Source organism: Scophthalmus maximus, chromosome 14 (assembly GCF_022379125.1).
Source record: "Scophthalmus maximus strain ysfricsl-2021 chromosome 14, ASM2237912v1, whole genome shotgun sequence".
In the NCBI taxonomy this organism is placed as follows: domain Eukaryota; kingdom Metazoa; phylum Chordata; class Actinopteri; order Pleuronectiformes; family Scophthalmidae; genus Scophthalmus; species Scophthalmus maximus.
The window spans coordinates 12,212,455-12,226,320 of NC_061528.1; the positions used below are offsets into that span (position 1 = coordinate 12,212,455).

The 13,866-nt window shown below is 44.1% G+C and overlaps 1 protein-coding gene across 1 annotated transcript; it reads left to right on the forward strand.

Annotated features, from left to right (window-relative positions):
• Nucleotides 1-287: 287 nt before the first annotated feature.
• Nucleotides 288-12,848, forward strand: zgc:162707 (UPF0524 protein C3orf70 homolog B). Its single transcript, XM_035603814.2, has 2 exons — nt 288-826; nt 10,373-12,848. Exons 1-2 carry the CDS (start codon nt 643-645, stop codon nt 11,065-11,067), a joined length of 879 nt encoding a protein of 292 aa, XP_035459707.2. The 5' UTR covers nt 288-642; the 3' UTR covers nt 11,068-12,848.
• Nucleotides 12,849-13,866: the final 1,018 nt, after the last annotated feature.

Genomic DNA, 13,866 nt, shown 5'->3' on the forward strand with positions numbered 1-13,866 from the left:
GTTTGCCTGCAACTACCATACACATCACTTATTAAACCTCGCATTGTGTGACTGGAAAGTTGAGTTAATGCATTAACGTGGCTCTAATATTTTAGATCCACGTAATTTAATCCGTAAATCTAGCCCGTGAGATAATATGTCAGTCGGTGGATGTGTTCACTTTTCATCTAGATCCTGGTGTTTTGAAGTTGTCTTCTAAGAGGGACTGGTTAAAGACTGTGTGTGTGTGTGTGTGTGTGTGGAGTGCGCAGAGCAGCTGGCTGTGTGTTGCTTGTCTCCTCCCGTCGTGTGGTGAAGTTCAGCTGCGCGCCCTTGTTCCGCACGCGCGTCACCGGCGCGCAGAGGAGCTTCCCGACGCGAGGGGAGGATGCAGCGGCGTGTGGATCACGACCATGGGAGGCTCTGAATATGACACCACTCGTCGCTCCAATACGCTCCTCTCCTCCTCCTCCTCCTCCTCCTCCTTCCGCGGCTGAGCTCTAGTCCAGCTGCGTTCGGATTCAGAGAGCCGGCGGAACGTGAACACCTCGACTCGGTCCCTCGCGGTTATGTTGTAGTTTCACTCGGACGAGGCTGCGTGCGTTCTGTGCGGGGTCTTTTTTTCCCCCTTCTTTTTCTTTTTCGGATTCAGGAAATGTTGACATGGCCACGTCGGGAGCACAGAAGTGTCCGAAGAGCGAGAAGTTGGACGAGGCGCAGGCTTTGGCCAAGAGCTGCGCGGGCAGACCAGACTTCCTGCCTTGCGACGGACTCTCCATCTGCGCGACGCACAGCCACGGGAAGTGCTTCAAGCTGCACTGGTGCTGCCACTTGGGCTGGTGTCACTGTAAGTTTGATATCACCGCAAATCTGTCTCACTGTCACCGTAATGGAAAAGAAAAAAAAATGTGCTGGGCACTTGGCTCTCAGCGCCATGTTATGAATGCAGAAGCTTCCGTTCCATGGAAATGAAAACACGTACTCGTACTGACCCGAAAGAAGAGGAGAAACATGGAGCAGATGCTGATGAAGGCACCGTGTTAGTCACTATGAGAGGTTGTGTAAAGGTGGTCTGTCTCCTCAGCTGACCTGACTCCTCAGATGTGGTGTTATTTGATATCCCCCTTGAACTTCACATTCATTTGACGGTCTTGTCTGTATCTGTACAATTAAAATCGAGGTATAAGTTCGTAGTCATTCTTAACCAGGGTCAAACCTACAAATGGTCCCCTTCATATGAATGGCTCATGTGTTCTAAACAATGGAGGCTGCAATATTCATGAGTAGGGATATGAATGTTTTAGGTCATGGTTCATGTGCTTGGCTTTTTTATTTACCTGGTTTTATTGATTTTATTTGTTCTGTAGACTGGGCTAAATTCTGATATCCTGCCCCGACTGCCAGTATACACTGTCAACATATTTAGGACAGGCCTTGAACATTTAGTGTCCATAACAGACGCCATAAATACAGTCATCCAGCATTAGATATTGGCGTATCTATAGGCGTCAGTCTCATACGAGTCTCACACCTTAATATTCTACCTTCTTTATATGTATATCCACAGATTAAAAAAACAATTTTAGATTTACAAGTGTTTAAGAGTGAAATATACATGAATATCTAAAGTTATCTTAATTTTTGATACCCTGTGTGACTGTCTTTCAATTTGTGTCACACAGACAAGTGTCTATGCGTCCCTGTTTATAATAAGTCTGTTTTACATCTTATGAAGACCGTATGCGATAAAAGACAGTCTACACACATCTCGCTTTTCCTAAATATGAGAGCATATTTTCCAAAACATCACACTGACTGACTGAATCCACTTTCAGCCTTCGTTTCCTTTTCACTGTGATGATGTCACATCACGTGAATCGTGAGTTCCATTTCTGCTTTAAAAGTATCGTGTGATTCTGTATTTTTCTTATTATCAACAAATCCCATGAAATGACGACGATGACCTGGTACTACTAACAGGTAAAGTGCTGCCTGTGTAGCCAAAGCCTGATGTAGCTTAATCCCCCTGTGCCACAGACCCTCGCTGTTGTTCAGAAACTATAAAAAAACGATGAACATGGGCACTCTTGTTTATTTTGAATCAATACCAGAGACGTCCAACTGGGTGCTACGGCTGGGCACTCACTAGGGCACCAAATGTGTATTAATCCACAGCTGAAAATAGTCAAATACCCAAAATGCACTTTTTATTTCTCTGTGAGTTACAATAACTGGGAAGTACAGTGTCCAGCTGCCCAGGAAATGACTATGCCATTTTTTAAGTAATGAAATATACATCCGTGAGCCTTCATTTTATAGACTTACATCCTCAGTAGAAAGGAACCAGACTTGAGTGCTACACACAGTGCCAGGATGTCGGAAAGAGATGGACGAGCATGCTGAATTCTTTGTTTTGGTCTTTACATGAGATTTGTTGACTCAAAGAAAGATGTAGAATTATGGCAACATTATTCTTTGAATTTTCTTTTTGGCCACAATAACATCACAAGTTATCAGACAAAATCAGCGGCCATTCTTCCATCACAGGCCACATTTTGGTGGTGTTTTACTAACTCGTAAGTATAATCTGTAGTACTGTTGCATTGACAGCTCCACTTTAGCATGGGCAATCTTTGAGAAATGTCAGTAGTATGTTTGACACCTATGTGCCCCAGACATTTCCTCTCCGTTTGACACCACCACGTGACATTTCACACCAGCACAGACTCCCAGTAGCTTGAACGCGACAGGATGTCCATCTCTTTGTACTGCCCCAAGTTACCCCCCCATCGCTGGCTGCGCTGAAAATCCTCAGATCAGTGTAACACACACAATCACCATCCACTCCGCAGCAGTCGGCCAGGGCTTACAGTGTACAACTGCTCTGGTCACATTGTAATCTTTGCCATGTAATCATTGGATTTAGATGCCCGCCTCTGTTCAGAATGAGCCAAGTGATTTGAAAATATCTGATGTGGCAGAAAAATGATGAATTCTCTCCAGTGTTCATTACGGGAGCCACATCCGGGATTTGAGATCCTCGGCAAAGTCTGCTCAGTGTTGCGTCATTTGTCAACACTCGGACTCGCTCCTCCTTTCTGCTCTGAAATATTCATCACTCTGACTCAAAAGGTTCTGTGCAGTGAACATGGGCCCCATTGTATAATTCAGGCTTGTTATGCTTTTGAAGGGACGGCCACATCACATCACAATAGAGCTTCTCACCTTCATGTCTCCACGCACTGTAATTCGCAGGTTGGCCTTGCGTGCACCGCGGTGAGAGTAAACCAGCTTAGACTGCTGAATCAGGCGGAACCAGGACACCCAGTGAGAAAAGTGTAGCAGGCGTGCTCCTGCATGCGAACCCGCCTGCTCTGCTCGGCTCACACCCCTGGATTCAAAACAAGTGACATAGTTGTTAAGCCCTTATCTCATCCCGTTTCCATTTTGAATGTGCCTATGATTATTGCCTGGAGTATAAACTTGTTCTGAAGCTGATAATTGTGCATTCACCACGGGGAGCCTTGCGAGACTGCCTTTTTAATTACATTTTTAATAGGTTTCCTGGGAAACGAATACAAAGGGTCACTTGGCTCAGCATTTAAATTCTTAAACACAAATTATTTGTTTTCTTACCTTTAGAGCAGAATGCTGTAATTACCTCTGACGTGGCTCCTTACTTCTCCGATTTCTAATGCTGGTTCCTGTACTCGGAGGTCACAAATCAGCTCTGCAGACTGAAGCAAGATGGCCTTCCAGTAATTTCTACTTAGTTGTAGCCCTGTTGAAACCTCCGGCAGAGAAAATGGGGGAAACAGGAATTGGATGTAGGCGGAGGCGGTGTTCCCAGCTGGTGACAACATCAGTCCAAGCCTCTCATTAGTGGTAATTAGCTGTGTTTAGTGTCACTGCCAATATGTCATGTCTGATGAGAGTTTTAGCTCACAGCAGCACTAGAACCACCTGGTCTGAATGTTTTTTTCGGTCTCTTTATCCGCTACCAACTGATTACAATTACCAGGCAGGGCAATGAATCACTCATTAACAAAAATCTAACTAAGTCTAACGACTCCTGAACGGTCTTGTCAGCCTGTTCGTTCTCCGTCAGCTCTAATTTTGTACCTTAGAGGTACTTCTGTTGTGGATACTGGAAAGTGGGATGTGTCTGACAGACTTCCCCAGTGGTCCTGTCTTTCTCACTACACGGCTGTAGTTCAGAATCTTTCTAAAGGGAAACATGGAGGCTTATTGGGTAAAACTCTGACCTTGATTGATTGGTCTGGTGACCAAATCAAAATTTACTACAGTACTGAATCATAAAAAATCTTTGCCTGTTATTAAAGGATCAATATATTGTCAGCACAGGCCGGAGAGGATGTTTCCTGATCGATTGTTCATGCTTGGGAAGCTTCAGTGCTTCAACTAGTTTGACTGCTGGTCTCTCAATGATGGACGCAGAGCCGCACCAAAGCTCAAAGTTTTCTCTCATCTTTGAGAGGATAGGTTTGGATTTTCTCAAGTCTCCCTTAATGCAAGTCCACATTCCCTGTTTGTGGTACTCTCTGCCCATCACCGCTCAGCAAGCTCTCAGAGAAAACAAAGAGGACGAGGAATTTGGCTCTAAAATGACTGTGACAAGCCTCACAGTAGCTCTGAGCTGAATTTTCAAAGGGATATTTGCACAAAAACAAGGTCACTTTCTCAAATTAAGTCAGCTTTAATGAATGGCGACGCTCGTGTTATCATTTCAAACGAAAGAAACGTCAGCTCGTTGCTGTTTCGCTCGCCCATGACAAAGCTAACGGCAGACGTTCCCATTCATGGTGTTGAATCTAAATGCTACTTCTCAGACGGTTATCGCTCATAACTATGCGGTTCAGAGCAGCTCGCTGTGGCTTCCTCCGTCTTGCATTAACAAAGAGACCCGCAATTTTAACAGCAGACCTTTTTATCACGTCAAAGTAGGAAAAAGAATAAATAGATGGTGAGGCTTGTCCTGGAGATCAATCTAGAGCCCTGTAGTTGATTTTATGTTTTTCTACGTCAAACAGTTGATCGAGGACCCATTTCTTACAATGTTGGTGCCTTAGGAAGGGATCACTTCACAGCCAGTAACGACAAGTGGAAATAACGGTAACTCTTTAAAAGTAAAAATGGCCATGGTGGTATTGTGTCAGGAGGGCAGACTTAAAGAAATCTGAACATTTCCTTTAAGGCCTTTATGGGAGTTGAACCCTAATGTCTGCTGTGGGAAACACAATCCAGAGGGTTGCATTTTTTTCACAATGGTGACAGACTAAACACTGGATTTCTAACTGGCTGTGAGTCAAGAACAGCCTCGGCCTCTGGAGCACAGAGGCAGGAAACAGGAAACAGGAAAGGAGTTTCACATGACGCTGGGTCAGAGCGTCCCCTTTCGCTGAAACCCGAAACTCGTGTCGAGTGTGTCGCTGCCCCAGCTTTGGCCCCTTTGTTGGCCAGATTTAAACACAAAGGGCTGCGGATGTGTGACCAGACAGTATGCACGAGCCAAATGGGTGCAGCAGCTGTGGTGACGAATGATAACAATCTGCTAAGATTATTATAGTTTTGTTCACCCAGCTTGCCAACATGCTGCCGTGAACTGATACGTCGCATTTTGAGCATCAGTCTGCTCATGAAGACCGCTGGACTTTGACGTGAACGTTAAAAAAACCCAGGAACAACTGAGGGGGTTGTTAATGACTCGGTCATTTGATTTGAGATGATATTAAAATTACACGTGAAAGACAGTCGTGCTCACTCCTCTTGACTACATGTTGAGCTTGTCAACAACAAACCTCTGTCTCCAATATTCCCCCCCGGCTGCAGTCTGAGGGGGGAGAGCAGAGCTGAAATTTGGACAGAGTGATGTTGAAGCTCTGTGAAGGGGAGTGAGAGGCTGATGGGCTACATGCTGCATTATTCAGGGAGACGACTATCTCCAGTATTAAACCAGACTGTGCAGTTGTCGGCCAGCCACGGGCACCGGAGAGGACAGACGAGGTGGAGGGAGGTGGAAGCAGAGGAGTTGGCCGAGCTCCTCATTCCTCCTCCGCTGAACTAACTCCTCCAGAGAGCAATCTCTAAGTTCCCAGGAGTGAGCTGCCTGCTGTACCGCTTTCCCATTAACCTCTTGCACTCCTGATTTTCACTATGAATCATCCTTTAAAAGCATCGTCCGCCTGTACGTAACATTCTCTATCTCCTCGTTCCAACTCTTTAATGAAGCCAACTAATTATCACAATGACTGGAATAATTATTCCGTAGTTTCCCTAAAACTTATTACAGGTGCGTTGTGTGATGTTCCTATCCCTGGACACCTTTCTCTGTATAGCTCCACGTTTGACGCCTGACTGTAAAGCAGGGGAGAGAATCACCTCCACGGCTTTTAACTGCAGAAATCGTGCATTCATAATTACATCTTTGTAGTGAAAAGCTGTTATTTGCTTTTGTTCGATGCACCCCACTGCCTGGTTTCTATTGCCTTTAGTTAGTGATCTCCTACAGCTTCCTCTGTGAAATTGTTGCTTTTAGTGGGATCAATGTTAACGCACTAATAGACTTTCCAGTCGAGAGAAAATTAGGAATCATTCTTTTTACTCAAAGTGCAGCATGTTCTGTGGCTGCATATTTTTCTGGCCAGTTGAGGCTGCAGTCAGTGGACAGCACTTTGTCTGTGTTTCCTACACAATGTATTTGTCTCAGTGTGATTGTAGGTTGTTAAGCGGCCGGTCTGCAGAGGAGCTCCTACTGTTTGATTCTGTAGCGCTGACTCAAAACCTCGACATTTACTCTCTGATTGCTCATTTCTCCAGTGTAACAGGACTGGGAATGTCTCGTGACATCACGCTGCCTTTGTCTGGCCAATTACCTGGAGGAACAAGAAATGCACTGCAAAACAACAAAAAGGATGAGGAATGTTAGAATTTAATCATCACTGCTAAGGCATAATCTGGTGGAATCAGATTTCTATCCTTTTTGTCAACCAATCCGACAAAAAGACCAAATCCCCAGCTGAAAATAGTTCCCAACCAAACGCGCTATTTACTCCTTTTGGAATAACATTTGTTTAAAAAAAAAAAGTGCCCAGCTATTATTGCCACTGCACGGGTGACATCCGTGACCAGAGGGGTTGTTGGTCTATTCTGTCTGTCCGTCTCGTTCTCGTGAACTCGATATGTCAGGAATGCTTGATTAAACTTTGTATTTTTGCGACTGCTTCCTTCAGTTGGACATATAGGGTAAGACAGTCAGAAAGTTTTGGGACATTAACTAAGGGCACTTTCACACCTAACTTGCTTATCCAGACCTTTCGGACTTTTCAATTTACTCCACCTAAATTGCAATGTTAAACCAAAACTAACTTGCTCAAATGTATACACTGCAACAAAGGCATGACCAAGGTCAACATCTTCAGGTGTGAAGGACAAAAATAAAAAACAAAACAATATTTTCAGCATTATTCTTCAATAAAAAAAATGTTCTAACCCTAAACTAACAACTGAAATTTGCCTCAATGTCTTCAGTTTGGTAAATATTGTTATTTTTTTCTTTCTTTTTCTTCTTTTTGTTCGGACGCCTCATCTTTGATAATATAGAAACACAACCTCACACAGTGACAGAGCAGAGGGAGAGCGAGCGAGCGAGCGAGCAGAGGCCGTCTTACATCTGACATTGTCATGTGATGACTTCAACACTGGGGAACACGGAAGGTTACAACTGAATATCAATAAAGCTGCACCGACAGCGTTCGCTGGCTGTCAGCTACTGTTGCTCTCAGTTCTCAGTGAACAGCAAACAACATGGAACTCTCACTTGGACAACGGCCTGTTTACGATCTTACTCGCGGTCCTTTGTGTGTTACCGCCCCCGGCTGTTCAGAGGAATGGAGTGAAACCACTGGCAAGAAATTAAATCCTCAACGTTTATGCATGAGCATGATACAAACAAGACAGGGACCCAGTTGTTAAAACCAACCTTCATCATGGTTCTGGTGGGCAGAATGTCCTTGCGGATCCATGTATGTGAAATATTATTTTGTTATATAGTATTTAATAATAATAATAATAGCAACAGCATGTGTAATGATCAAAACCCTGGGATCTACAGCCTGCAGAAAGTTGTGTTTTGCCTCTGAAGCAGATTCAGAGGCTTCCTCTGAAGCAGATTCTCCACTTTTCCTTTTTGCCAGACATATAACTCACTATCATCTGGGACTCTGCGAAACAGTGATATTTCAAATTAAATGCAAACTAATTCTGCGTTCTGCCGACAACCTTTAAATCTACAGACAGCCTGTGTGTCTTCTACAAGGCCAACCAGGACGGCCAGTGTTGGTGTGGTGTTCGTTCCATATGCCCTGTCTGTTTGATTGTATGCCTGAGCATCTGTCCGTCCCCTTGTATTGCTCTTTGTATTTGAAACTCCAGATGGATGAATGCAATTAGATGTAATATGCAAAAAACGAAATGTCAACACATCGCCCTCTGCAGCTTTAGCGCTCATTTGTGGCCTCTATCTTGTCTGCCTGAATGGGCTCGTCTCCGTCTGAACATGGACCATTGAGTTTCTCTCATTAAACGGGGGACGACGACTATTTTTCCCCTCTCGTCTGCATCAACATTAGCTCCTGTGTTTTGCTTTAACAATGTTTCCAAAGTAAATGGACATGAAACGTGAGTCACAGCCTCCTTTAATCTCTTCACAATGGTGGAGAATACATTTTGTGGCTCAGATAATGAGGTGGCCACATGAATTTAGTGAAGTCTAGTCGACTTCATTCTCAATAAATGTTTCATCAGCATTACAAATTCTCTTTGTCCATTCAGCAATGCAAAACAGACCCAGTCCCTCACTTTGAAAGTAGTTCACCTTGTTCACACTAGCCCCGGCAAAAGAGATTGACTGACTGGGTCCCCCAGTCGGGGAAACAAAAGACAGGGACGCAGAGTGAGAGGAAGTGATGCGTAGGCCTCTCATCTTCTGTAGTGTCTCTGCTCTCCAGGGAGCCAGTTAAACGCACATCTGAGCCATACTGTTCAGGCAGCACAGCCCCGAGTCTGAGGCTGTGGGCCTCAGAACAACGTGTAATATTTGGGAGCAGTCATTTTTACACACCACCTGTACATGAGATGCCACAATGGGAGGCATACCTTTAAATGGAAGGTGTGCTAATTGTCATATGCCTGTGGGCCCTCTCCAGATCAAATGTATATATTTGAGGATTCAAGTGGTGCAACACATTACATCATTCTAATCCACCGTGTTAGTAATCCAGATGAAATTCGGCACCACGTCGAGATTTCTGAACATTGGCCTTAATTTTATATGTGGTTTCGTCATTTTTAAAAAATTACTTTTGCAGGAGTTCTGAAGCGGGGGAAAAAAATGATTGATGCACATGTTTCCCTCTGGCAGCAGTTTCTACTCAGGTGGAAAGATGATTGGTTATTACAGACACACGATATGCTCACTGCCCAAGTTTGGCATCTTCAAAAAGCGTGTCCTTGGCTGAGACCATGCTGCCGCTGCTGCTGCTGCTGTATGTTGCTCTGTTAGCTGCTGTTACCCCAGAGCCAAGTGTGTTTTTATCAATATACAGTAGGTTTCATATTTGATGAGATGACTGAATATATACTGTATAAGTTCCAGTGTCATCAAATTCACGGATTTTGAATATATCAATGCTCAAAAATACAAACAGACAACAACTGTGTGTGTGTGTGTGTGTGTGTGTGTTTAAATGAAACAACCTGGAAACAAAACTCTGTATTGTCACCTTGTGAACATATTGGCAAACAGTTGCACAACATCCAGTCGACGAGGAGCAGCATTAGCATTCATCAAGAGTTGTGATTCTGTCCATCTGACGTATATAATCAGTCTAATATTCTCTCTCCTTGTAAACCTGTGTTGGTCCTGTATCTGTCTCTTTAGCTGCTCAATGCTCCACGACGCTCACTAGGTGCATGGCTCTAACTTTACTGTCTGTTTTTGTGTACAGTGGATATTGAGAGCTTTTGTGTTTTTGCTGAAAAAGATGCATGTTGATGAGAGTGAGCAGTGAAGTTGCGGGGCAGAAAACCAAATCAATAAGCCAAAAGATTCTCAAATGCACAAGGGAACTGCAGAGTTAGGTGCAATTTTTTTGTGGGTTAGAAAGATTATGTTATCAAGCAACAACTTTCACATACAATAGGCATTTGATTATTTTTTTGATATTATAGTATTTAGTATACGTATAGTATAGTATTCGTAGTATACGTTTAAATATACGTATATATTATATATATGTATATATATAATTTGGTCATTAAGTGACATCTAAACAATGAAAGTGATCTCCTGTGTTTTCTCCTTTCCCACCTTTAGGCAAATACGTGTACCAGCCCATGACCAATGTGTGCCGGCTCCCGAGCACAACCGTGCCACTCGTTGACTCAGAGTACAGCAACACCATCGACCTGTCCGTCTCTCTGGCTGAGCGCTTCCTGAAGCTCGCCCCCTGCTTCCAGTCCCCGCCTCACCTGGAGTCACCCAAATACTGCGTCATCGCGGACCTGTTTGTGGACGACTACATCGTCAAGCGCATCAGCGGGAAGATGTGCTACGTGCAGCGCCCCCCGCCTCCCATACCAGAACCGCCTCAACCTCCTACCCCTCCCCCACCAGCTCCGGCTACATCGCAGATGCCCCAAAATCCCGCTCAGCATCGGCAACCGGTCAAGCCCGCGCCGCCGACCCAACACGCGGCTTCACCTGCGCCTGTGCAGCCAGTCCAGCAGATGTGCAGTGAACACAAACACCCCTCCCCCTTGGATAAGATCAAAGGCCCCAAAATGGACCACTGCTCCTCTCCGTCCAGCTCCGAGGACTCTGGCATCAACGCGCTGGGTCTACACTTCCTGGAGTCCTGCGAGGAGGAGAGCGAGGAAGAGGACGACGACGAGTTGAGCTCAGAGGGAAACTCCAGCCCCGGCAGCCTCTGGGATCAAGACGACTGCTCTGTGCTTTCTCCCTCCAAGTCTATGATAGAGATCATTGAAAAGATCGAAACAACTGTGTAACTGTCATGATATGGACAAGGACACCAGCTGAGAGGGAGTGCGATTCACAGCACAAAAGCATATTAATGAGAATAATACTAGAGGATTCATTTTACATGGACCAATAGGAAAACAAAGCCCCCTTTCCAACACCTCAGCAGGGCTACGTCGGGTTGTTTGGATTTGAATTTGTTGTCCTGCGGGTGGCCGAGGACTGTACGTTCTGCACTCTCTCACACAACCTCTGCTCTGTCCGTGTCCCCTGCATGGAGTTAATTTTAACAACTTATTACAATAGAGGAGAAAAAGGAAGCACATGCATATCAAGCACATGCACTGTGACCCACATGAACCTTTTGTACATGGTAATTATACGGCGAAAAATAGGTACCCTTCCTGCAGAGAAAAAGTGAAAAGTTTCTGAACGTTTACTGTCGGTATATATTACTGGAGATAAACCATGTGCGATCAGAGGAGATTTGAGTAGGTTTCATGGTGATAATAAGCAGTTAAGTAATTCTTAGCGTTCTGACCGTCAGACTTTATTCTAATTGAACATTCAAGAGGCGGATAAGCGTGCCATTTCTTCTTCACGGTTCAGCGGCTCCACCCACACACGTTGGCTATTCTGACACTTCAACATAATAACCACAAGGCCAGCTACCTCTTGTGGGCCTAAAGCACATCAGCCTTTTAACCCGTTAATCACTGAGCTCCGAGCTGCTGTGACGACTCTGCGTTTATTGCGTTTATTGAAAAAAGAAATACAAAATAGCCAGCTCACAGTTTGTCTGCACTTTACTGACACCAACACGATGAGTAGTTAGGTAGGACAGTGTTCGACAATCAAGGATTACACAGAAGCACATTCCTATCAAGTACCTTCCAGTGAGGACCAAGGATAATCGTAGGCATCAACACATGGCTCTGACCACCTTTTTTCTGGTCAGGCTGAAGTGAACTGCATCACTGTTCAAGGTTAAATGGGGCGTTTAAGCAAAAATGACTTGTTCTGACCTCTATCAGCAGCCAAGAAATTAAATAGCATGGACGTGTCTCTGGCACAGCTACAGCAGCAACAGACGGAGTCATGTTGTCACAGCAGAGACTAGTAAGACACCTATATATCTAATATATACTCATATACTTCATAAATAATAAAACAGCATTGTTACTTGCTCTACGGGCTTTAGAGGGAAACGACTTGTGATGCCGACTGAAAGGGGGATGTTGACTTTGTGTCACAGTTATTTAGTGCTGTGGGGCAGGAAAGTTCACGTAATGCACCTTTAGAAGAAGATTACAGTAGGTATGGAATAGGGTGTTGAATAGGTGTTTTGATGTTGTGATGGACATAGTGTTATAAGAAATACACTCAAATATGAATTTAGTGAGATAGCCCATTATTAGTCAGTTAGTAAAATGAAGCTAGGCTGGGACTAATTTTTTTTTTCTTGTCCTTCAATTTATTTCCTGGAGAGTTATCAGCCAAAATCACTATAATGTTCACAGATATGTATTGATACAATGCTACAAGCACTGGCTGTAAAAGTAATTTTTGCATGACCATTCATTTGCAGAGGTCCCTCGTGTCAAAAATCAATTTAACAAAAGAGTGATCAGAGAGCACAAATCAAGTATCAGTTCAAATTCAAATAAAAATCTTTTCTTTTTTTTCTTCTTTTTTTTAATTCAGGGACAGCCCTTGGCATTACACTGACCACGGTCCCGCACCTGAAACATGTCATATGTTCCTATTATTGTTATATTATTTTCATATGAATAAATCCTAATGAAACTCACATCTTATTTTTCTCCCTTGGTTTGAATTGTGTGCGAAAGTTTCAGTTTCAGTTGATATGAATTCAAACACCTGACTCAGAGATGACTAACTCTCACCAGAGATTCGGCGGAAGCGAAGTGAGACACACTAGAATTGAGTCATCACTTTAGCTGTCGCCGTTTGTCTCCCAGGATGTCCTGCGTTTTCTGTTTCCATCGTTCCCTCCTTTGTCACCTTCCCTCACTTGTGATACACAGACGTAGAGGAATGACTTCCAAAAGAAAACTCAATACCAAAATGGGGAGCTCAAAAGACGACCTTTGCATTAGTGCATTCAGTACTAGGCCTTAAGAACAAATAAATAAGAAGAAGAAGTTTATTTGTATAGCGCATTTCAAGAACAAGGCAAATAAATGTAATATTGGTTGGAGAAAGACCTTTGCACCTTCGACCCTCGTGTTCCCCCTTATTACGCCACGCCAATGACAGAAGCAGTCCTGCCAAGTTTTCAAGGTCTCTGTCCCAATCAATCTTCTCCTCACTTTGTCTATCAGCTGATTTTATAAGAGACAATGCAAGTGCCTTTCTCACCTTGACTTCCAGTCCAGATTGATTTCTCCACGCTTCTCCTTTCCTCCTGCATTGTGTCTATCGATTCTTTGTACTCTGCAAGTGTGAAGAGAAAGGCAAGGCAGAGATGAAATGCTAATCAGTTTATATAAATGTACATCACCCATTCTGGTTGGTGATGAAGAGGTGGAGTGTGCAGCCGACTGCCCGAGAGACCGGATGACAACCCAGAGTGGGAGAAGAAAAGTAAAGAAAAGAGGAAGACATGGGCGTGTATGGAGGCTGAGACATGCACAGGAAAGCGAGCTCAATTAGAAGGACGATGATGCAAGCACATGTAAAGTCTTTGAATGGACTGTGTGTGTGTGTGTGTGTGTGTGTGCGTGCAACTCATGGTTGCGTGAGCTTCAGCATTTTTCCCTTTTTCAAAAGCGACGGACAGATTTCATGAAGAGATAGATGACTGC

What these genes read in the sequence shown, in the direction of transcription:
- zgc:162707 (XM_035603814.2), top strand. Translation starts at nt 643, where the DNA reads ATGGCCACGTCGGGAGCACAGAAGTGTCCGAAGAGCGAGAAGTTGGAC. An exon ending in CCACTTGGGCTGGTGTCACT is followed by an intron (nt 827 to 10,372) that starts GTAAGTTTGATA and finishes TCCCACCTTTAG; the next exon opens with GCAAATACGTGTACCAGCCC.